Raw genomic sequence first — 24,487 nt, 5'->3', positions numbered from 1 at the left:
CATGTGGGACCCATTGTTCCATAAGCTGGGCCTGCTGCTGAGGGAATGCTCGGTGACTAAGAGTTCAGTTCCCAGGGTTTAGTTCCTAGCATCCACATGGGCTGGCTCACAACTGATTGCAACTCCAGCTCCAGGGGCTCCCATGTCCTCTTCTGGCCTCTGTGAGCACCTGAATACATGTGATGTACACACAAACAAGCAGGCAAATACACAGATGCATAAAATAAAATTTGTTGGGCCCGACCCTGAGCTGAGGCAAGAGCAGTCCTGTCCTGTCTCTGAACTAAAGAGAAATGGTTTTTCTTAGGCTCTTGATCAGATTATCTCCAAACAGATGTCCAGAAGGCCACGTGCCTAACCTGTGCTGTAGTTTCCTTAGAAAACAGGCTTCCTCTTTGCACAGCTCCTTTTCCAGGTACACCTGCAAGACAATTCCTATTTTTAATCCTAGCTATGGTCACTGGTTCTGGGGCTTGTGATTTTTGACAACTGAGGCCAGGATGAGAATGGGGTATTACAAATGAAACCATCATGTGATGGACACCATTTGTCCTGACCACAATAGAGTTGAGTAGTACAGCCACCCTTTGATGGGATACGGACTGCTCAGTAAACGTAAGGGCAGGACCGTGCTGCTGCTGGGTGAATTTCGCAGTGAAGAAAAGACTGAATGAACGTAGGTAATAAGAGACGCAAGTCAGCTTTGTTGGGAAAATAAATCGTATCCTGTGGGTGAGATGGTTAGCAAATGAGATCCAAGAACTCCCCCTGTGGAAAAGACCTCTGGCAAGAGGACCAGAAGGCCATGGCTTTCAAGGCAGGGGAGAGAGACCAGGCCCTTGGCTCTGACAGAAACACGGGCAGTTCGACGAAGTTGAAAGCAGTTATCTGCTATTTTTCTTTCTTTTTTTAATCTGCTATATTTTCAACCCTGGCTGTCTTCTTAAGCTTTCTTTTAAGGCTAATATGGTCCTTACTTTAGTCCCACATAAGCTGTGTGTAATTTTTAAGCAACATATTTCTAAGCATTGACAGAGTAAAACTTGTTAATAAAGCCTCTCACAGTCTGGCAGACGCTGTGCTGGCTGCTAAGCAACCGTATCCGCGGTAGCTCGGATACACACTGGGAATGTGGAAACGCACGGCACCTGTAATCACAGCACGTGGAAGGGAACAGAAGGCTATCACACACGTGAGGTTAGGGTGTTTAAAACAAATATCCGTAGGCCTGGTATGTAGCCTATCAGTAGTTGACCTGTTACTCCTTTGAATAGAGACTAGCGCTGTGTAAACCGGAAGTAGCAAAGCAAGAGAAGCTGCTGCATGCGAGGCTACTCAGTTCCCTGGCAAATTACTGCGTGAGTGAAGTACATTATAGATGCCTGCTGGCAGAGTCTACAACGCCAGCTGCAAGCATGGAGTTGGTAGGGTTGCAGCGGCGGAGGGAGAAGATGAGGTCCAGTGGGGCTCACCTCCAAGACATCTCATTAGGTATATGCAAATACTCTAAAATCTGGGATACTTCTGGTGCCACGCGTTTCAGATAAGGGATATTCAGTCTTTGTTTCTAATCTAAAGTGTAATAACTGTGTTTGGCTCTAGAGCCAGCTCAGGTCCTGCGAGTCCGAGTTGCTGAATTCACTTTGTAAAATTACTTCATTTTCAGGTGTTTGAAATTGCTGTTGGATGTGATGCAAATAAGCACATTCAGGTTAGAGGGTAAGTATGTCACTTCCATTCGTTGGGTCTTACTCTTAAGCTTTAAAACAAATGGTGCATGGAGTGGTAATCATCGGTTGAAAACACCAGTCCCTAACTGGCGTGTTCACGATGAAATCTAAAGTTGAACAGGAATTGGTGTCCAGCTTCAGTTAGTTTGAATATTTTATTTGATGTGTGTGAGTATTTTGCCTGCGTATATATTTGTACACTACGTGCTTGCCTGGTGCTCTAAGAGTCCAGAAGAGGGCATCGAGTAAAACTAGAGTTACAGACAGTTGTAAGCCACCAACGGGGCGCTGCAAATCAGACCTAGGTCCTCTGTAAGAGCAGCCAGTGCTCTTAACCCCCAAGCCAGTTCTCTAGATTCTGGTTTGAAATGATTGCCAAGGCACATATACATTTGAGGCAGTATCTCTTTTGGTGCCACTGTGGTAGTTTGAATGTAATCGGCCCCCCATAAGCTCATAGGGAGTGGCACTATTAGGAGGTGTGGCTTTGTTGGAGGAGTGTGGCCTTGTTGGATGAAATGTGTCACTGTGGGGGTGGGCTTTGAGGTCTCATATATGCTCAAGCCACATCCAGTGTCTCAGACCACTTCCGGTTGCCTGTAGGTCCAGATGTAGAACTCTCAGCTCCTTCTCCAGCACCACGTCTGCCTGCATGCTGCCATGTCCCACCATGATGATAATGGACTTAACCACTGAACTATAAACCACCCAATGAAATGTTTTATGAGAGTTGTGGTGGTCATGGTGTCTCTTCACAGCAGTAGAAAGCCTGACTAAGACGGCCACTTTCTCTCCTCACAAGCCCGTCTCCGTGTTTGCTGTTACCTGACAGTCTACAGCACAGCCTCAGAAAACAAGAGAAGCCCTTCCCCTACTTTCTTTCCTACTTAAACCACTCACGATTTCCCCTAGTCGGAGAGTTGTCTACACCTGTGCTAGCGAGGCCTCTACTTCCCGCACTCTTTCCTGGATAGGTGTTTTTTATTATAACCTAACAGAACCACCAACGATTCCCTCAGAGCATCCCAAGGTCTGAATTTCCTCACCCTCACAATGAGGCACACTGTGCTGCCCGTTTGTAAAGCTGTCTTCTGAACGGTAGAGAATCTGAGTCAACACATACAAGAATGTTTGACTGAGGTCTGTAGCTAGAGTTTTCCTGCCTGGCCCACCTCAGGACAAATCTCTCACCCGCCAGACCCACAGCCGCTCAGACCCGATCAAGTAAACACAGAGACTTATATTGCTTACAAACTGTATGGCTGTGGCAGGCTTCTTGCTAACTGTTCTTACAGCTTAAATTAATCCATTTCCATTAATCTATACCTTGCCACATGGCTTGTGGCTTCCCGGGATCTTCACATGCGGCTTGTCATGGTGGTGGCTGGCAGTGTCTCCCTCACCCAGCTTCCTGTTCTCTCAATTCTCCTCTCTGTTAGTCCCGCCTATACTTCCTGCCTGGCCACTGGCCAATCAGTGATTTATTTGTTGACCAATCAGCAACACATTTGACATACAGACCATCCCACAGCAGAGGTCCAGTGCTTAATGAAGACAACAACTGCTTTTGTGAGGGCAGGAGTGTGAAGTGTGAATGGTTGGAGGTCATGGATTTATATCTCAGTATTTAGGAAATGGCTTGCTCTAGTCCAAAACAAGTGTCTATTCCCAGCTCCCAAATAAGTACATGGAGACTTATTCTTACTTTTGAATGCCTGGGCTTGTTTCTAGCCAGCTTTTCTTAAATTATTCCATCTACCTTTTGCCTCTGGGCTTTTACATTTCTCTACTCTATATGTCTATCTTAATTTCTTACTCTGTGGCTGGCTGTGTGGCTGTGTGGCTGGCTGTGTGGCTGTGTGGCTGGCTGTGTGGCTGTGTGGCTGTGTGGCTGTGTGGCTGGCCCTTGGCATCCTCCTCTCCTTCTCCTTTTCTCACTCTTCCCTCTTCTTTTGTCCTCTATTTATTCTCTCTGTCTGGCAGCCCCATCTATTCTCTCTCCTGCTTAGCTGTTGGTCACTCCGCTCTTTATTAGCCCAATCAGGTGTTTTAGACAGTCAAAGTAACATGGCTTCACAGAGTTAAACAAGTTCTGTACCACTATGGCCCCAACATATTTTGCAGGCAGGACAGCTTGTAGGTCAAAGGTTTTGTGGCTGGGTTGGTTTCCATATTTCTCTTTCAGTAGCCTGCGAAGTATCTTTCCACACCAAAGAGACTAGAATGTAGGGGTGAAGGTTCCATGTAGGCACCAGTTCAACTTCTTCACGTTTAGTGAATTGTATAGATGTTGTCCTCAGCAATGGGGCCCCCACTGTCAGTTTTCAGAGATCAACCTTTTGTCTTAACATCAGCCTGGGTTGTTTGGGGATTTCCATGGGACTCACTTGGCTAACAACTCAATTGAATGCAACCTTGCCTGGCTACAAGAGATGGCCAGTTAAGACTCCATGTCCCCCATTACTAAAAGTCCTCATTAAGGACCACCTTCAGTTATCCCAGCAAGTTTCCACTGCACTAGGTTTCCACATGACACCCCAAATGTCCCCAATTCCAACCAGCCCTCCCTGTACTCTCTCCCTCCATCCCATCTCCTCCTCCCACTCCAGGCCCTACCTGTCCCCAGTCTACCCATAAAAATCCATTCTGTTTCTCCTTCCCAGGGAGATCCATGGTTTAGATAAGGGTTTGTCTATCTTGTTGATTTTCACAAAGAACCAACTGTGGTTCATTGATCCTTTGTATTCTATTTTGGAGAGTATGATGGCTGTGTGTTGCCGGTTTTCCTGGTCTGTTCAGCTAGTATGTTCACAGGGAGTGGCTGCTGGTGTTGGAGGCTGGGATGCAGTGAAAAAAGAGGAGAGAGAGGTTCAGTCCACAAGGGGATGGTCTGTGGGATCCACAGATGTGGGCGGTGGGGAGGGAGGCTGCAGCTGGTGTTCTGTTATAGCTGTGATGAGACTCTGCCTTTGGCCTTTTGTGAATATTTGTGTACACATTTTTATTGAAACACACTTTAGATTGCTTCAGGTTTGCACTACAGAATGAAGATGCTGGATCACATGTCAGTCTGACCTTTAATTTATTGAGGAACTGCCAAACCATTGCCCACAATGGCTGTACCATGGTTACAGTACTGCCACCCATGTATGGAGGCCCCAATTTCTCCATACCCTCTCCAAGATTTGTTGCTTTCTGTTTTGTGTTTTACTTGTTACTAGATAATATTGTATTTGCTGTGTATAACATGGTGTTTTGATGTCATTGTGGAATGACTAAATCTAGCTAATTAATGTTTGCATTGTCTCCCATAGTTATCACTCTGTAGTGAGAACACGTCCGTTGTCTTAGCAGCTATATTAGTCAGAGTTCTCTAGAGTGACAGAACTTATAGAATGAATCTATACAGAGAGAGAAAGGGGACTTATTAGAATGACTTACATGCTGTGGTCCAGCTAATCCAACAATGACTGCCTATGAATGGAAGGTCCAAGAATCCAGTAGTTGTTCAGTCCACAAGGCTGGATGTCTCAGCTGATCTTCAGTATATGCTGGAATCCTGAAGAAGTAGGCTCTAATGCCAGTGAGGGAACAGTCTTGTTAGTGAGGCAAGAGCAAGTGGGCAAAGAGAAAAAGCTTCCTTCTTCTATGTCCTTATATAGGCTTCCAGTAGAAGGCATGGCCCAAATTGGAGGTGGACCTTACCACCTCAAAAGATCTGGATTAAAGGTGTGTCTTCCTGCCTCAAAGATCCAGAGTAGAAGTGGATCTTCTCATTTCAAATTAAGCAAAAAAATCCCTCAAAGTTGTGCCCCTCCATGGGGGGGGGGGATGGTGGTAAATTCCAGATGTAGTCAAGTTGACAGCCATTGTGTGTTGCCATCACAGCAGGCTTCAAAAGCACAATATGCCAGGTGGTGGTGGCGCACTCCTTTAATCCCAGCACTCAGGAGGCAGAGCCAGGTGGATTTCTGTGAGTTAGAGGCCAGCCTGGTCTCCAAAGCGAGTTCCAGGAAAGGCACAAAGCTACACAGAGAAACCCTGTCTCGAAAAACCAAAAAAAAAAACAAAAAAAAAAAACAAAAAAAAAACACCTCAATATATAGTTAACTGTGGTCACAAGTTGGTATAACAGACCTCTTTTTTTTTTTTAAGATTTGTTTATTTATTATGTATACAGTGTTCTGCCTGCATGTATGCCTGCAGGCCAGAAGAGGGCACCAGATCTCATCACAGATGGTTGTGAGCCACCATGTGGTTGCTGGGAATTGAATGCAGGACCTCTGGAAGAGCAGTCAGTACTCTTAACCTCTGAGCAATTTCTCCAGCCCTCTAATAGACCTCTTATACTTAATCCTACCTAACTGATCATTGTAGTTTTTGAACATTCTCTTCTCCTTTATTTCTTCTAAAATTTTAATAAGTATGTACGAAATATGAGGAAAATCAGAAAAGTTTGTGAAAATGATTTTTTTTTAAATAGAAATGCTAAGGCCACAAGCTGATCCCAGAGACTTTAATTTAGTAAATCAATTATGTAACAATCTCCAGTTTCAGAACCACTGGGTTCAATGATGAATTGTTTACACATTTATGAGGAATGACCTTACAACTACATTATGTTTTATTTTTGTAGATTTAATAGAACTGGATGTCATCGCCGTGATTTTTCTTATGTGATTGACAAGTAAGAAATATTTTTAACATAAGCATATTAATGTACAGCTAGTAGTTCATAATCGGCTAGTACTTTGTGGTGGAAATACCACTGGCATGCATGTATTCGGCTTGGCAGTTTCCAAATTAAAAAAAAAAAAAAGCTAGAGATACAACCTTTAACCTTCTCTGAAACACGTACAAGCACACTTATCATTGTCCTCTCTGGTTCAATTCAATAAACAAAGAAAGTATCATTTAGTCTCAAATCCCATATTGTTCCTTCTCATTTAAGGAAGACAAATAGAGTATTTATTTCCCACCTTCCTTTTCTACATGACTGTATAATTACCTAGTTAGAACTTACAGACATCTCTTGAGTTCACAGAGGAGAAGGATTCCATTACAGGAATAAATTGAAATTAGGGAATTACTGGGGGTTTTTAAATAGACTACTAGGGCCTAGAGAGATAGTTCAGGGAGTAAAGTCCCCCAAACCCTTGGAGTTCCAGGCATAGTAATATTTACCTTAAATCTCAGAGCACCTACAGTGAGATCGGGAAAAGAAACAAGAAATTCCTTTTTTTTTTTTTCTTCAGTGCTGAGGACTGAACCCAGAGCCTTGTGCTTGCTAGGCAAGCGCTCTACCACTGAGCTAAATCCCCAACCCCATAACAAGAGATTCTTGCAGACCAGCTAGACTGGCATACTCAGTGGCAAACAGTAAAAAGACCTTGTCACAGGCAATGTGGATGACCTGGGCCAACACCAGAGGGTGTCCTTTGACCTCTGTATGCATGCCATAGTATATATGTTTCTGTATTCATACAAATATATACATACACATTCACATACATCATACATGTACAATAAATAAGTCAATTAATTAATTAAAATACACATCTAAAAGTGGGCATATGGTTCAGTGGTAGAGTACTGGCCAGGCATGACAAAACACACACACACACACACACACACACACACACACACACACACACACATAAGACATGGGGGCACACATCCATAATCCCAGCATTTGCAAGGTGAAGGCAAAAGGCTCAATGGGTTTGAAGACAGCCTGGGCATCACCTGACCTTGTCTTTAAAAACAAAGTCTGTTGTTTCTGACTCCTTCATTTAGTAATTGTGGTGAGTTAAATGAGAATGGCCCCCATAGGCTCATATAATGCGATACTCAGTAACCAGTGAGTGGAACTGTTTGGGGAGGACTAGGAGGTATGGCCTTGTTGGAGGAGGTGTGTCAGTGGGAGTGGGCTCTGAGGTTCCCAAAGCCCATACAAGGCCCAGTCTCTCTCACTCTCTCTCTCTCTCTCTCTCTCTCTCTCTCTCTCTCTCTCTCTCTCTCTCTCTCTCTCTCTCTCTGCCTGCTGCCTGTGGATTGGGTTATAAACTCTAAGCTACGGCTCCAATACCCTGCCTGTCTGCTCCACACCATGATGATCACAATTAACCTGCTGAAACTGTCAGCAAGCCCCCAATTAAATGCTTTTTAAAGAATAAGTCTTGGCCACGGTGTCTCTTCACATAAATAGGAAGTGAGTAGGACAGTGATGTTCTGGGGACACGGTTTTAGGAGAACAGTGAATACAGATTTTCCAACCATGGATCCTTCTCACTAGCGAAACAGGGTTTGTGACCTTGAATCAAGTTTCATATGATTTCTGAAAACATGGTTCCATGTCTCCAAATGAAAGACAGTGGCCTGTGCCTGGTTGATTGTTGGTGGATGTGAGACTGTATTTACAGAGATGGCAAAAGACATGGAAAGTGCCAGTTGGTAGGAAGCACTTGCTAGTTTAGAATCCTGTTCCTCTACTTGGCTTTCATGACACCAGCCTAAATAAACTATGCTTTTAGTTTTTCAGTCAGAAAGGAGGAAGATTAAGCAGATAATAACAGGTGTCTTTTTCCCACAGGGAATATCTGAGAGATAGTCCACCTGAAAATGTGGTAAGAAAAGCATACTTTTTGTCACTGGGATAAATGGACACAAACTAAAGCATTTTTCTTTTTCTAGAAAATAAGGTATGATGTGGGAAAATACGGCTGCCCTCGGAGACTTGAATTCAATGAGCCCTTTCACCCTATAATAGAGCTGTAAGTTTATACCCACTTAGGAAATTAATTTGTGTGCTGGAGAAACAGCTCAGCTGTTAAGAGTGCATTCTGCTCTTACAGAGGACCTGAGTTCAGTTCCCAGCACCCACACAGTGACTCATGACCACCTGTAATTCCCGGTCCAGGGGGTTTGATGCCCTATTCTGGCCTCTTCAGACTTAGGGGATGACTTGGGCTGAGAAGGGCTTAGCTTCTCTCAGGTGGAGAGGGCAGCAGTGGTGGTACCTCACTTGAGACTTCCTGCTGGGGCCAGCAGGCTTCTCTTAGCATGCTAGCTTCCCCACCCAGAGTACTTCTAAGATTATACCCTGTGCCCTCTCCTACCTACATCATGAAGCTACGATCACTCATCAAAAACCACTGTGCATGGCCCTAATCCTCGCTAGTATTAACCTTCTAGTTTTCCTGGGCACCGAGCCTCTCCTTCCCCTACTGAGACCTAGTTTTGGGTTTGTTTCCTTGTTTTATAATGTTTATTTTCCCAGGAGTAAAAATAAGTAAACAATAAACATTAAAAAGCACACGTTCTCTCCCAGTAAAACATGCTCTTCAATTGAGATTATCATTATTCAGTGCCCACTTTCCACCAACTACCACACCAAATACTGGCCAGGCGGTGGTGGTGCATGCCTTTAATCCCAGCACTCGGGAGGCAGAACCAGGCAGATCTCTGTGAGTTCGAGGCCAGCTAGTCTACAGAGCGAGATCCAGGACAGGCACCAAAAAAAACTACACAGAGAAACTCTGTCTCGAAAAAAAAAAATCAACAAACAAACAAACAAAAAAAAAAAACCATACCAAATACTCTACAAGTACTGTGCCAAGCCCTAGGAATCCAAGGATCAAGGACAGGCTCTCTACCCTCAAAAGATGGACCAAAGAGACACAGAGCTGATATGCCAAGTTGAGTTATAGACAAGAATGAAATGGGTATCAGGTATTGGAACTCAAAAGGAAAGAATCCACCCCAGCTATGAGGACTGATAGGCTCTGGGAGATATTCTGAAAACATGCACTGGATCCTCAAAGGATAATGAATATTTAGCTGGACCTGAAGGAAAGGTGGAAAGGGGAAGAGTAGTGGTGAATTCCACTAGGTAAGCCTTTCAAGCCAGAGGAGCACTTGGAGGGAAAAAATGTATAAACACATAATGCTGGGGCATAAGTCAATGGAAACATCAGCAGAAGGGGCAGAAAGCTGTTTCGGAGAGTCTAGACCACGCAAGGCTTTCCTTCCCTTCTTCCAAAACAGTCCAACGAGTGAGTGTTTGCTTGAGCTGGGTCTCTCTGGATTCTAGGGAGAGAAGTCTGAGTAGGGAGACCTGTTGGTAAAATGATATTTAGGAGGGTGGGGAATGATGGAAAAGGTACCATGGACCAAGAAGTTCATCTGTGCTACAAACTAGTGATTGGAACCAGAAAGAGTTGATTGATGGTTGATATGTGAGTAGTAAGGGAGAGGATGACGATGAATGAGTCAAAGGTGACATCAATCAAATGTCGACAACACGTCATCTATACATCTTTAAGCACCTGTACCATGCCCTCTTAGTCACCACATGTCTAAGTTAGGACTTCTAGTGTTGTGATGAAACATCATGACCAAAAGCAACTTGGGGAAGAAAAGGTTTGTTTCAGCATACAGTTTGTAGTCCATCATCCAGAGAAGTGAGAGCAGAAACTCAAGCCGAGTACGAACCTGGAGGCAGGAGCTGATACAGAGGCCATGGAGGAGTGATGCATACTGGCTTGCTCCTTATGATTTGCTCAGTCTGCTTCTTTTATAGCAACTCAGGACCACTAGCACAGAGGTGGCACTGTCCACAGTGAGCTGGGCCATCCTACATCAATCATCAATCAAGAAAATGTACCATAGGCTTGCACAGAGACCAATCTGGTGGCTGCATTTCCCTAATTAAGCCTTCCTTTCCCCAAATGAACCTAGTCTGTGTCAATTGAACATAAAACTAGCCAGCACAGCATAGGTGAACTGCCTAAAACCTGTCTCTCCCCTTAGGAAACATGTTGACAGCCCTTTACTAGTTAAGAACATTGTTCCTGAATGCTCCCCTGTCTCCCAGATCGTCTCTCCCCTCTCTATCAGAGTCCTCTGAGGAACAGAGCACATAGAACGAATATATATTAAAAGGAAGTTTACTTGACTGGCTTACAAGATACGGCCTGGGTAGTCCAGCAATGGCTGTCTTCACACGGAAGAGACTGAAAACCCAGAAGCCACACAATCTAGGAGACAGGATGTCTCACAGTCCTGGTCTAGCACTGAAGTCCTGGATTATCCCAGAAAGCCACTGTCTTCAGTCCACATTGGAAGGCTGAAGAGGCTGAGCCCTGACGTCAGCAAAGGAAGACTCTCACTAGTAGGGCAAACAAGGCCAGTGAACACAGCACAAAGACACAAGGGCAAAGAGATGAAAAGTGAAAGCTCGCCCTTGGACCTCCTTACATCTGGGCAGCTGATGGAAGATACTATACACCTTCTGGGTGGTAACCAAGAAAATCCTTCACAGGCATGCTTGGAGATTAACCTGAACTAAATTCATCCCTCACCGGTGTGCCCAGAGGCTTGCCTCATGGATGATTCTAGATCCTGGCAAGGTGACAACCAATATCAGCCATCACACCCTCTCTACTAGATCACCGTGCAAATGTGTACAACAAAAAGAACCGTCTTGATCGAACTGCAGCCACTGTGTACATGGTCACCGACTCTTCCCTTGTTCTCTCCCAATGCCCCTCTGTCCGGCTTTTATGCTCCCCTAAACACAGATAATAAAAGACCTAGCTAATAGAATGCATCATCCCCAAGTTCAGAATATGCAGATCAGTAATGAGGTCTCTCCAATTCCCAAAGCTGAATTTCCATAGAATGATTACCAACTGTTGGGAATTTATCTGCCAATTAGTGACATCCCTGCATTCTCAGATTTAATTAGAATTCTATTCCACACTAATGAAAATTTATTAAAACAAGCAAGCTCATGTAAGCAAGGCTTTCTGTCACATAGTCGCAATGAAGCAAAACCCAAAATGATGGGTCATGCAATACACACTTGGTACACAGGATGGCACTGTGGCTCTTTGCACTAACTGTCCTGGCATGGCTGAGATCTTTTTGTCCTTGAGCAAAATACAACTTTGCACCTAATTCTAAAAAAAGGCAAGCAAGCAAGGGAAGGAAGGAGGGAGGGAGGGAGGAAGGGAAAAAGAGAAAGAGAGAGAGAGAGAAAGAGAGAAAGAAAAAGAAAGAAAGAAAGAAAGAAAGAAAAAGAAAGAAAGAAAGAAAGAAAAGAGAAAAGAACATTTATTTGGGGGAGGGCACCAGATCAGTTCTCTCCTTCCACTTAGTGGTTCCAGGGATCAAATTCAGGACATCAGGCTCTGTAGCACATGCAGAGCTCTGCCTGATCAGCCATTTCATCTCATCAGCTCCTAATTCTTAGTAAATCAAGAATTCTACCGCTTACACAAGATATAGTCAAACTCCCGCTTCCACCCAAATGGCTAGCTTGTGAGTGTCCTCACATTCTTCTGTGGCAAGGGGCCAGAGCATTCATGTGAGCTTTTCATTTTTCTGTGATTTTCTCTAGCACCAGATACCACGCAGCTGCTCTCCATCACGCCTGTTTGGGAACTGAGCTTCGAAGCTCTTCACGGTTTCTCAAAACCAGTAAACACAGAAGCAAAAATGGCTCCCCAAGTACTGCCTTCTAACGCTGAAGTTTGTGAGAATGCACTTTGCACTTTGTGAGAATGAGACAGTGACAGATTAGGCTAGCCAGTGTTGGGGAGCAGCAAACTTCAACCAACCTGAAAGTCAGGTTCAATAGCTTTGAAGTGAAGCAGAGATCTGGGCAGGGAACAAGGAGATACTGTCAAGGATCTAGTATTTTTTGTAAATCAATACAGAGCTAACAAATGATAAACTGTATTTTATTTTTTTATTTTTTTTTTTGTTTTGTTTTTCGAGACAAGGTTTCTCTGTGTAGCTTTGTGCCTTTTCTGGAACTCACTTGGTAGTCCAGGCTGGCCTCGAACTCACAGAGATCTGCCTGCCTCTGCCTCCCGAGTGCTGGGATTAAAGGCGTGCGCCACCACCGCCTGGCGATAAACTGTATTTTAAAAGCAGGGTTACAATGCAAGAATCAGCAGCCTAGAAGCAAGAACTCGATACTAAAGTCTGAGTCTAGGGAAATTTCCATCCAATGAGTATATGGGGACAATCTCATTCGGAAACGTGAGCAATAAGGAGCAAGGAAAGTTGGCACGAGTCTGTAATCACAGCAGTTGGGAACTAGAGGTAGGGGGCTCAGGAGTTCAAGGCCATCCTCAGCTACATATTGGGTCAGAGGCCAGCCAGTCTGAGCTATGAGACTCTCTCAGAAAAAGAAAGATAGGGAGAGAGGGAGGGAGGGACAGGAGGAAGTGGGGAGAAGGAGGTGGAGAGAGGGGAGCAATAATTGGTGGAGAAGGAAGCAATGTAACCATTTGTATGGTCATGAGTTCTACAATGCAAAGGTGTAAATTTATTAATAACAACTTTATCTTTGCTCTTGAGTGTTTATTTTTCTTCATATAAAGTACCAGATCTCCTTTTAAACTCCATGGGTCTAAGGGAACTACCCTCAGCTTGGCGGGGCTGGTATATCCTGTCCCAGCATCACAAGGGAGTAACCTGTCCATGTAGGAGTTGTGACAATGTCTGCTGCTGCTGCTGTGGAGATGACTGTCTCCCAGCCCCACCTCAGCTCTTCCAATTCAGCCCGCATTCCAGCTGCCCCCTCCTGGGAAGTCTGCATCGTTCTGCCTTCACTATGGGAACTCCACCACAGGATATGTGATCTCAGGATACCAAGAGACCCTTGTCTTGTCCTTCCACAAATCTCATTTTCCTGTCTTTCTCCATGTTACCAGGACCCCGTCTATGCCCATGTCATCAATCTATGGCAACGAGGAAAAGTTATGGTTCCAATTTCCTCTTCTACTGTTAGGTTTTTATTTTGAATGACATCTGCTGACTGGGACTGGACATGGTGGTGTCCACCTGTAATCTTAGCACTTGAGAGGTGGAAACACGAAGAGCAGGAGTTCAAGTCTAGCCTTGGCTACACAGTAAACCCAAAACTTCAAGATGGGTGTGGGCTGCACAAGATCCTTTCTCAAAACAAAGCTCTCTTATTTCACTCAGTTGGGGAAAACAACACAGCCATTAGATACAATTATAGCACAGATAAATACTTGTAGGAGTTGGTGAGCTCCAGTAATTTCCCCAGGATCACAAAGCTAATAAGTGATGAAGACAAGATTTGACCACTCTGAATGGCATATGCTTGTGATCCCAGCACTTGGGAAGTGGAGACAGAGGACCAGGAGTTCAAGGTCATCCTTCACTACATAGTAAGCTTGAGGCCTACCTGGGCGATATAAGACCCTATCTCAAAAAATGAAAAGGATTTAAACCTAAGCCTGCCTGACTTGTGAGCTCAGGCCCTCTATTGGACACTAAGCTGCTATTTTTTTGTTTGTTGTTTCAGGTATGATGAAAACGGCTTTGTTAAAATAGTCGAAGCAAATTTCATCGTGTGGGAAATCCACGGCAGGAACGACTATACCTTTAATTATACTATGAAGCAGGTAGGACATTGTTGAATTTAAACAGAACTTAGCATGCAATTAAACATACTCTTCTGATTTTCGATTTGTATGTAAATTATCTAAGGGAAGTGAAACCAAGCCATAATAAGTAAAAGATTATGTCAACTCTGTATTAAAGTCAGTGACTACTGAGACCCATCTCTGAAAAGGGGCTGTTGTCCCATAAAACAGGCAGAAGAAAGGTCAAAAAAACAAAACAAAACAATGTAACAGCAGGATGATGCAATTATATGTCAGTATTTTCTTTTGTGTCCGAACTGTGTTCACTGTTTAATTATTTATAGGTCTGCCTTTGGCTTTAAGACATCGGTGCTAAATCAAATGGGTGCTCTTTTTTTTTTTTTTTTAAGATTTATTTATTTATTATGTATACAGTGTTCTGTTTGCATTCATCCTTGCAGGCCAGAAGAGGGAGCCAGATCTCATTACAAATGGTTGTGAGCCACCATGTGGTTGCTGGGAATTGAACTCAGGACCTCTAGAAGAACAGCCAGTGTTCTTAACCTCTGAGCCATCTCTCCAGCCCCAAATGGGTGCTCTTTAGGTTCATCTTTCTCCATGCCTTTGCATCATTTGACCCTACTGACTCCTCATTCCCTTCCATCCTCCAAGACCAGCGGATGTCGGCCTCCTGGACCCATCCTCCTACTCTGCCTTTTGCAATCACTCTTCCTACACCCTGTGGGGTTTTTGTTTGTTTGTTTGTTTGTTTGTTTGTTTGTTTTTGTCTTGAAGCCTTCCCATGGATATAGAGCCTTCTAGAAGTTGACAGCATGGATTTCCTGAGATTCCCTTGAGATCTCAGGCCCAAAGAAAACCAGAGTGACTCCTTTCTATGTGACATTTTTTCTCATTAGAGATTAATTATCAGAGATATACCACCCACCTAGAGGGCAACCAGGAAAACTTCATTATACTGGACCACTGTGAGAACCAAACAAATCCATCCCACCACACATTCCCCTGGGGTTGTTCAGCATCCAATATGGAAGACCTTGTGGTCTACCTCTTTCCCATTGATACATGATTAAATTGTGTGTGTGTGTGTGTGTGTGTGTGTGTGTACATTTGTATGGGTGTGCACATGCACATGAGTACATGTGTGTGGAGGCCAGAGGACAACCCTTTCATCCATTGCCTAGAGGCATTGCTGAGAAAAAAGAACTATGAACAAAGACTACATTTCCCAGACCCTTTTTTGTGGACCCATGACTGGTTCTCATGACTGCAATGTGAGCAGGAAGTCTATCCATCATTCTCCCATGGACCTCCATGCTTCCTGTCACATTATATATTACACTATCAGCTGTGAATGGACTAGACATGAACTGAAAGAAATAATCCAGAGGAGGAACTTCAAGGAGCCACCATGTAAATGCCCGGCTTCCTAATTCATGCTTCAAGGAGGGACACTCACCAGATATGTGTAACCAGGGACAACTGAGTTAGGCTTTGTATAATCCAGAATTAAACCTTTGATTGGGTGTGATGAGACACACCTGCAATCCTAACACTTGGGAAATGAAGAAAGGAAGACCAATTCAAAGTCATATGTAGGTATTTATCAAGTTGTAGGCTAGCCGGGGCTATCTCTGTCTCAGATAACAAATGAGTCATTTTGTTTCAGTGAAGCTGAAACAAAGTAGAGCTCTTGCCTAGTGTGCTGGGTTAGATTCTTAACATCACAAAGCAGGCGTGGTGGCACACACCCTTAATCACAGCACTCAGGGAGGCAGAGGCAGGTGGGTCTCTGAATTTGAGGCCAGCCTGGTCTACAGAGTAAGTTCCAGGACAACCAGAGCTACACAGAGAAACCCTTTCTCAGAAAAACCAACCAACCAAACAAACAAACAAACAAACAAAAAAGATTCTTAACATCACACTACAGACTTTGCTCACGTCCACCCCTGTGAACAGTGCAGACCTGGGATTGCACAGAGCCATTAGACTTGAATGTGAGTCCAGACGTCACAGCTCCCCCACAGTGCTGCAGCCCTCCTGCCAATCCTGCTCCTCCTTGACTTCCTGTTTGTCCTCACATAGCTGAGACGCGATCCTGGTGAACCTTTTGCTTCTCCCTCTCGGTCATTACCAGTCTTCCCTTCTTTCTCTCTCCATAGCTTATTCTGTCACTGGCTCTCTCTCCCAGGTGTGATTCCTGCATGCTGCCATGGCAACTGTAAATGCTCATCTTTCTTTTGCCCTGCCCACGCCTGTGTCCGGGCTGCTGGTCACACACACAGGACATATATGACAATACCTGGAACTAAGCTAGCTGGATCATTCGACTAAAAGAGATTTCAGTCTAGTGATTGACAATGTAAAACACTGTACCAGGCATTTAAAGAGTGTGTCCCCTCCAGGGCACAGAAGTGATTTACTTCATACAGGACCACTCAATGAGGGAAAGACAGTCTACTGAACAAATAGTGCTGGGTAAACTGATCACACACACACACACACACACACACACGCACACGCACGCACACGCACGCACGCATGCACACACACACACACGCACGCGCGCACACACACACGCACACACACGCACGCGCGCACACACACACGCACACACACGCACGCGCACGCGCGCGCACACACACACACACACACACGCACACGCATGCACGCACACACGCACACACACGCACGCGCGCACACACACGCACACACACACGCACGCACGCACGCACACACGCACACACGCACACGCACACGCACACACACGCACGCGCGCGCACACACACACGCACACACACGCACGCGCACGCACACACACACACACATACGCACATGCACACGCACACGCACACATAAAGTGCAGGGGCTGGAGAGATGGCTCAATGCTGGAGAGTGCAGGCTGCTCTTGCAGAGGATTCCAGTTCAGTTCCCAGCGCCCACACGGTGGCTCACAACCATCTGGGACTGCAGTCCCAGGAGATCTGACCCCTTCTGGCCACAGTGGGCATTGCATACGCTTGGTGCACAGACATACATTCAGGCAAACACTAATACTCATTAAAAACAAAAAGCACAATGGAACTCTCATCTAATATCATGTGCAGACAGTAATTCAAATGGATCTGTGGTCTAAATCTAAGACCCCAAACATTTTCTTTCTTTTTTTTTTCATTATTTATTTTTCAAGACAGGGTTTCTCTGTGTAGTTTTGGTGCCTTTCCTGGAACTCACTCTGTAGCCCAGGCTGGCCTCGAACTCACAGAGATCCGCCTGCCTCTGCCTCCCTAGTGCTGGGATTAAAGACGTGCGCCACCACTGCCCGGCTAAACATTTTCTTAGAAGACAATGAGGGATAAAAATCACCCCAAAATTGATTTGGGCAATGATTTATTGGCTATGATATCAAGTCACAGATGAAAGAATGAGAGAGGAAAAGAGCAGGCAAGGGAAAAGGGAAGGAAAGAAATGAGAGAGGGAGGGAGGGAGAGAGAGAGAGAGAGAGAGAGAGAGAGAGAGAGAGAGAGAGAGAGAAGGGAGCAAAAAGAGAGAAGGGGAAGAAAAGGGAAGGGATGACAAAGTGGATGTCATGAAAATCTAAAACTTGTGTATATCAGAAGATACAAGAATGCTGGGCAGTGGTGGTGCAAGCCTTTAATCCCAGCACTTGGGAGGCAGAGGTAGGTGGATCTCTGTGAGTTCGAGGCCAGCCTGGGCCACAGAGAGTTCCAAGACAGCCAGGGCTGTCACACAGAAAAACCCAGTCTCAAAAACAAACAAACAAAAGACACAAGAGTAGAAAGACAACCCAGAGAATGGAACAAAGCATTTGCAGATCATATATTTGATAGGAGAATGTCCAGAACACACAGTAAACGCCGGGGGGAGGGGGGGAGGACTCAAATAGACATTTCTCCAAGGACAATGTACAAATGTCTAGTTGACAGCTGAGAACATTCAGGAAATGTAAATTAGATCCACAGTGAGACACTATTGCACACACACCGGCATCACAAGAATAAAGACAAGCAATAAGCACCAGCGGTGGAGGAGAAATGAGGACAGACACATCACTGGGGTGTAAAGGGCACCTGCATGCTGGGAGACAGACAGCAGCCAATGAGATTTCAAAGCACGACCGCCGGTGCCCACCACCCATGCCTGTATGCTCAAGGGTGGAAAGAATGTTCTCCAGGGTGTTGTGTACACCCGTGTGCACAGTACTACCTACAGCAGCCAAGCCTGTAAGGAAAGGGAGAGAGGGGAATCTTGTTTAACAGCCATCAAATGGTGTATCGAAAGATGTTGAGGGATAAGACTACAATGTGTGGAGATGCACTATCTGGTGAGGAGTAATGCCTAGAAGAGCCAGACGGTGATTGTTTGGAGAATGGAGAAGCCAGGGAGACTTTCAGAGAAGCTTGTTAGGACTCCCAGAAACAGTCCAGGTTTTTTTTTTTTTTTTTAAAATTAGGGGTAGAAGGGTTTTCGCAGTTGTGTGTGTTTGTTTTGGCATCTGTGTTTGGTTTTTTTGTTTGTTTGTTTGTTTCGTTTTTTTCAGGTTCAGAAGGGTTTAAAATAAAAGGAAGGGATTTGTGCTATGGAAAATAGTCTGATAATTCTTCCTAAAATTCTACCGAAATTCTCACAGGACCTAGCAACTCCAGTTTCACAGGAAGGCCCAACGGATACAGAAGCTCACCATCAAGCCTGTGACCTGAGTTCAGTCCCCCCAGGACCCACACAGTGGCAGGAAGGAACCCACAAGTTGTCTGTCCTCTGGCATCCACATTCACCCTACAGCATGCACTTGCACACATGTACACCTGCACACACAAATGTAATTTTTTTAAAGATTTATTTATTTATTATGTATACAGCATGTATGACCAGAAGAGGTCATAGCCTCATTACAGATGGTTGTGAGCCACCATATGGTTGCTGGGAATTGAACTCAGGACCTCTGGAAGAGCAGTCAGTGCTCTTAACCTCTAAGCCATTTCTCCAGCCCACAAATGTAATTTTTTAAAAAGACTTAAAAGCAAGGACTCAGATACTTATATACCAATGTTCTGTGAGCACTCTACATGATAACAACAACAACAAAAAAAAAATGAAACAGTCAACTCGAGGGACCAACAGATAAAATGTATTCTACGCTTCCAGTGGGATGTGGCCTCGCTGTAAAAAGGAAGGAAATTCTCACACACGTTATACTATGGATGGCCTGTGAGGGCATTATGCTAAATGAAACAAAGCTAGTTGCGGGCAAATACTGAACTATTCTGCTTGTAAACATTAGTTAGTTTAAAAAAAAATGAGCAGAAAGTAAACTTTAGTTGCCAGGGGCCGCAGGGAGAAAGGAGTGAGGATCTGTTTGACTCAGTGTTGGCATTAGTGCTAGGAACGAACCTGATGCCACCGAATTGAACATTTTCAGTGTTTAAAACTATTGCATTTAAGAAGTGAAAAAAAACTGTACTTTATTTAAATGAAAGTTCTTTTAAAAAGATAAATTGTTCAGTGGTATCAAGATATATAAGATACTCTAAAACAAGCCAATGCGAAGCCTTCTCCATGATCCTATGTGGCCATCTTTTGGCAGAGTGGCTGTATAAACGAAGCGCAGACGCTTAAGTCCATGATAGAGGAAAACAAGGACCTCCCACTGGATGACGTCTGGGGGCCTCAGGTAAGAAAAAGACTGAAGTTGGCATTTGAGATTAACAAAAGCTTGATGGAAACACTTCGGATCTAAATTGCTTAGGGTAAATCAAATACTACTTTCCAATTACTTCAAAATTTCTTGTCTGTAATTTGATTTTTTTTTCTGTGCACTCTTTAGTACAAATTTAATATTCACTGCTGAAAAATCTTCATTTGAGTGTTATCAAAAGACATAAAAGTATGGAGACTAAGCCTTTGAGAAGACTAGTTGTCTTGTGGGGCTGGGGGAGATGGCACATGGTTAAGAGTACACAGTGCTCCTACAGAGTAGAAGAAGTCCGTTCCCAGCACCATGTTTGGAGGCTCCAAAATGCCTGTAACCCTAGGTCTACAGGAACATGATATCTCTGGCCTCCACAGGCACATACACACGCGCACACACACCTGCACATGTACATGCACACACACACACACACACACACACACACACACACACACACACTTTAAAAAATAATAATAAAAATAAATGTTTTAAGAAGAAAAATAAGATGACCTATTTATTTCTGTATTTAAAAATGAAGTAGTCTGTGAGCTCTCCCCTGGCCGTGACTCCCATGAGAGCCTTCCTCTTCCCCTGCTTTTCTCCAGTATTATGAACATTTATGACTATCTGACACATTATGCAGCCTAGTTTGAAAGTCTTATTACCTAGCTGACCAACTACAATGTAAATACTAAGGGCTGGAGAGATGGCTTGGCAGTTAAGAGCATGTGCTGCTCTTGCAGGAGACCTGAGTTCTGTTCCCAGAACCCATGTCAGATGGCTCCTATAAACTTCAAGGCCTAGAACTTCAGCTTTAGGGGATCCAGCACCCTCTTCTGGCCTCCAGTCATACAAAGACACACATAATTCAAGCTAAAAAATAAATCTTAACCAAAAGCAAAAATAAAATAAAATGCAAGCTCCAAGAGAGAAGGGAATTTTGTTCTTCTACTCACTCTATATTCACAGTCCCTAACTCACTGTAGATAATTAATATGAATTTATAGAACTAATGAATAGTTAATGTATCACTACATTATGTATTTATAGAACTAATTAATAAACTATAGCTCATCCACCTCTACTAAGGAATACTTATTACTTCAGATCATAAGGAATTAAAATAATAATGGATTCAGTTCAAACCAAACTTGCCTTCCTGGTTATTTTTGTTGTTTTTTAAAAGGCACCCAAGGGGTTGGGGTTGAGCAAAGGTGCAAAGAACACTGTAAGAACAAATCTTACAGAGGGCATCTCAGTACTCTGAGATGCCATTCAACAACAATGTACACGAGGAAGCAATGGGTATCTCGGTGGTTAGCAATCATGGAATTTGCCTGAACCAGCATGAAATAGTCTGGTGGTTCTCAAGCTTCAGCAGACATCAGGAATGATCCTCCGGGAGGCTTGTTGAAATAGATAACTTGATCTCACCTGAGTTTCTGATTCAGTAGATCTGAAGTAGGGCCCCAAATTTTGCCCCTCCCCCTTCTCCTCTCGGCTCCACTCTACCCTCCTCCCTTCCCTTTCTTTCTCTACTCAACACTGGAGATTAAACCCGGGGCCTTGTGTGAGCTATGCAAGTGTCTGAGCGACAATCCAGCCCCTAAACTTGCATTTCTAAAAGTCCCAGATGAAGCTGGCATTGCTGATCTAGGGACTATGCCTAGGAAACCACTGAAATAGTTTACAAGCTGCAAAGATTCCCGAGGGATCATGTTGGGCCCTCAATCTCCAGAGCTCATCGTGAGCAGCATGAACCCATCTGGGTAGTGTGGAAAGCTGGTTCTTAATGATTCTAACTAAACCCTGGGAAATAAGGCTGCTCCTACTGCAGGGCATCACAGCATATTAACTCATCCTTGCAACCAGGGACCCTTTCTTCCTGGAACATATAGCCACAGTGAGACAGAGAGTCTCCAATTCTCACAGCTGCGCTGTCTGCCCTTTCTGCTTCTAAGCGGATGAGTGGCATATTTATCTGAGGAGTTGGAGTCGGACTTTTTTGTCAGGACCATTGGATCCCCAGTAATGTCCTGGAGACTTATTATTAATTATGAAATCTTGGCCGATAGCTTAGGCTTGCTTCTCACTAGCTCTTATAACTTAAATTAATCCATTATTAATTTACTTTCTGCCTCATGGCTTTATTACCTCATCTCCATAGTGCCCATCCTGCCCACTCTGCATCTCCACTCGTCTCTCTCACATGCCCAGATTCCTCCTCCTACTTCCTCTATCTCTACCAGGAAGTCCCGCCTATACCTCCTGCTTAGCTATTGACCATTAGCTTTTAATTAAACCAATCACAGTGACACATCTTCACACAGTGTAAAGGAGTCTCCCACAAGAAGTAGCTCTAGGCACCGTAAGTTCTCAGAGAAAAACATCTGAAAGACTCACAAGCAAAAGTGGCATTTCTGTAAGTCTTTGAGTCCATGTTGTAATAGATTGGAACAGCACCATCTGCAGGGCTGACTGCTTTTCTGTGATACAGGATGGGGTCTGAATCTCTGAACATGACTGAGAAGTCCTTGGCTAGAAATGGAGTGAATTTGTGAGTCTAGGGGAGATTTGTTTTGTCAGACACCAAACAGCTTGATCAAGTGATGGCTTACAAATGAAAAGGGAGGGGGTAGGGGGAGTCCAACAATATGACAGGAAGCATCAAATGTGACACAGAAAGAGGAGCATCCATTGGTAAGTATCATCCTTTGTATTAAGAAATAACGAAGAGGGGGCTGGAGAGACGACTCAGAGATCAAGAGCACTGGCTGCTCTTCCAGAGGTCCTGAGCTCAATTCCCAGCAACCACATGGTGGCTCACAACCCTCTGTAATAAGATCTGGTGCCCTCTTCTGGCCTGCAGGCATACATGCAGGCAGAACACTGTACACATGAAAATTTAAAAAATGCACACAATGGTGCAGGTAAACAGGTCCTGGTGACAAGACCCCTTTGTGATGATGAGCAGATGCCCAGTTCTCACACATAGTGCAAATGTCTCACATTCTTTTAATCAAGTTCGTGGCTCCATTCATTTACCAACTCCATACACAAGAATTCCCATTGTCCAGAAAATACTTTGTATTTTCTTTCTTTCTTTCTTCTTTTGTCTTTTGAGACAGGGTCTCTCTACATATCCCTGGCTATCTGGGAACCCACTATATAGACCAGACTGAGCTCAGACTCAGAGATCCACCTGCCTCTGCCTCTCCAGTGCTGGGATTAAAGCATGTGCCACCATGCCCAGAATATTTTGCATTTTCAAGTTAGTTTACATAAAAAACTATGAACCTTTCATTGGTTCTTCACTCATATATACCCCACATACTGTTTTATAAATGTGCCAGACATGCAGTGACAGAAAGGTAAACAGAGGTGAGAAATGGTAGAAGATATGGATTTTACTACTAGTTTTGCATTTCATCATGATGAATAGTTATACTTCATTAGATTGAACACATATGCATCATATGAAATTATAGCATAACTCACCTCCAATACCTAGTATATTGAAGATAGATTATACTCATGGTAGCACTGCCTCGAAATGTAGAGGCAATAAAGAAATCAAGAAGTAAATACCATCAGATAAATGAAGTGCTATTTATTCAACAACTATAAGTAGAATTTAGCTGCCATAAGCATCCATGATATGGAAATAAGTATATGATCCAGGATAGATGGAAGTATAAACTTCCAGACCCAAATAAACTTGCCAGGTGGTACGGTTATGGGTAACAGTCATTCTAAGTGGGTGAAATCCCATCCATTCCTAGAGGAGCCCAGTGGTCTCACTCTAAGGGCAATTCTACCCATACAGGATTAGACCTGCCTTGCACATGGGCTGAGCCGGACCTCTGCCTTGATGTTAGAGCTATATCCATAGCAAACATATCCCTTTATAGCCTTTACCCCTGCTGAAAAACTAACCGTCATCTGTGTCCAGGGAGGCTCCTGTTCCCACACTCCTACTTGATATCCTGGTCTTTCACCAAACTAAGGATATCTTGGTCGATGTGAGACATCCCTTCAGAAGTTCCCCTGGGCCATGAGTGAGGGCTGGTAGAGGATGTTCACGGCACTCTCAGGTACTACAATGGCAAAATAGAAAGGGGTAGCCATTGCATCTTTTAGTGATTTTCCAAGATAAAGATATGAGAATCTGGGCTGGAAGGAAAAGATGAGTGGGTAGGAGCACCGGCTGCTCTTGCAGAGGACCTGGTCTTGGTTCCCAACATTCACAAGGCAGCTCACAAGCACCTGTAACTCCAGTTTCTGGGGCCCTGGTGCTCTCTTCTGACCTACACAGGCAGTGCGTGTATATGCAGGCAAAGTACTCATTCACATAAAATTAAAATAAATAAATCTCACATGTAGTAGAATCGAACTTTGTTAAAGTCAGAAAGTAACTTATTTTTTTTATCTTTGCTTCTTGCTCAGAACTATAAGACTTGTTTTTCTTATGCTATTGGGAAGCCGGGAGACCTAAACCAACCGTATGAGATTTTAAACCATTCTAATAAAAACCATTTACTATGGCCCATGGACCATTCCGGAATGTATGTGTTTCGTGTGAAAATCTTGGATCCAAATTTTAGGTGAGAATAAATGTTTTA

General features: G+C 44.0%; 1 protein-coding gene across 2 annotated transcripts in view; it reads left to right on the top strand.

The window, feature by feature from the left end:
• Catspere (catsper channel auxiliary subunit epsilon) overlaps positions 1–24,487 on the top strand; it is a 111,760-nt gene that overhangs the window by 78,090 nt on the left and 9,183 nt on the right. The window contains exons 14-20 of one of the 2 annotated variants that reach the window (XM_059280086.1): positions 1,667–1,719; positions 6,367–6,417; positions 8,323–8,356; positions 8,424–8,503; positions 14,077–14,176; positions 19,761–19,847; positions 24,312–24,469. In XM_059280086.1, coding sequence (XP_059136069.1) covers positions 1,667–1,719; positions 6,367–6,417; positions 8,323–8,356; positions 8,424–8,503; positions 14,077–14,176; positions 19,761–19,847; positions 24,312–24,469 — 563 coding nt within the window. The remainder of the gene's footprint in view (positions 1–1,666; positions 1,720–6,366; positions 6,418–8,322; positions 8,357–8,423; positions 8,504–14,076; positions 14,177–19,760; positions 19,848–24,311; positions 24,470–24,487) is intronic. The other variant, XM_059280087.1, reaches the window with a different exon arrangement.

This window comes from Peromyscus eremicus, chromosome 15 (assembly GCF_949786415.1).
Source record: "Peromyscus eremicus chromosome 15, PerEre_H2_v1, whole genome shotgun sequence".
Taxonomy (NCBI): Eukaryota; Metazoa; Chordata; class Mammalia; order Rodentia; family Cricetidae; genus Peromyscus; species Peromyscus eremicus.
Note: the sequence above shows the minus strand (reverse complement) of the source record. Positions and strands in the feature narration are given on the sequence as shown.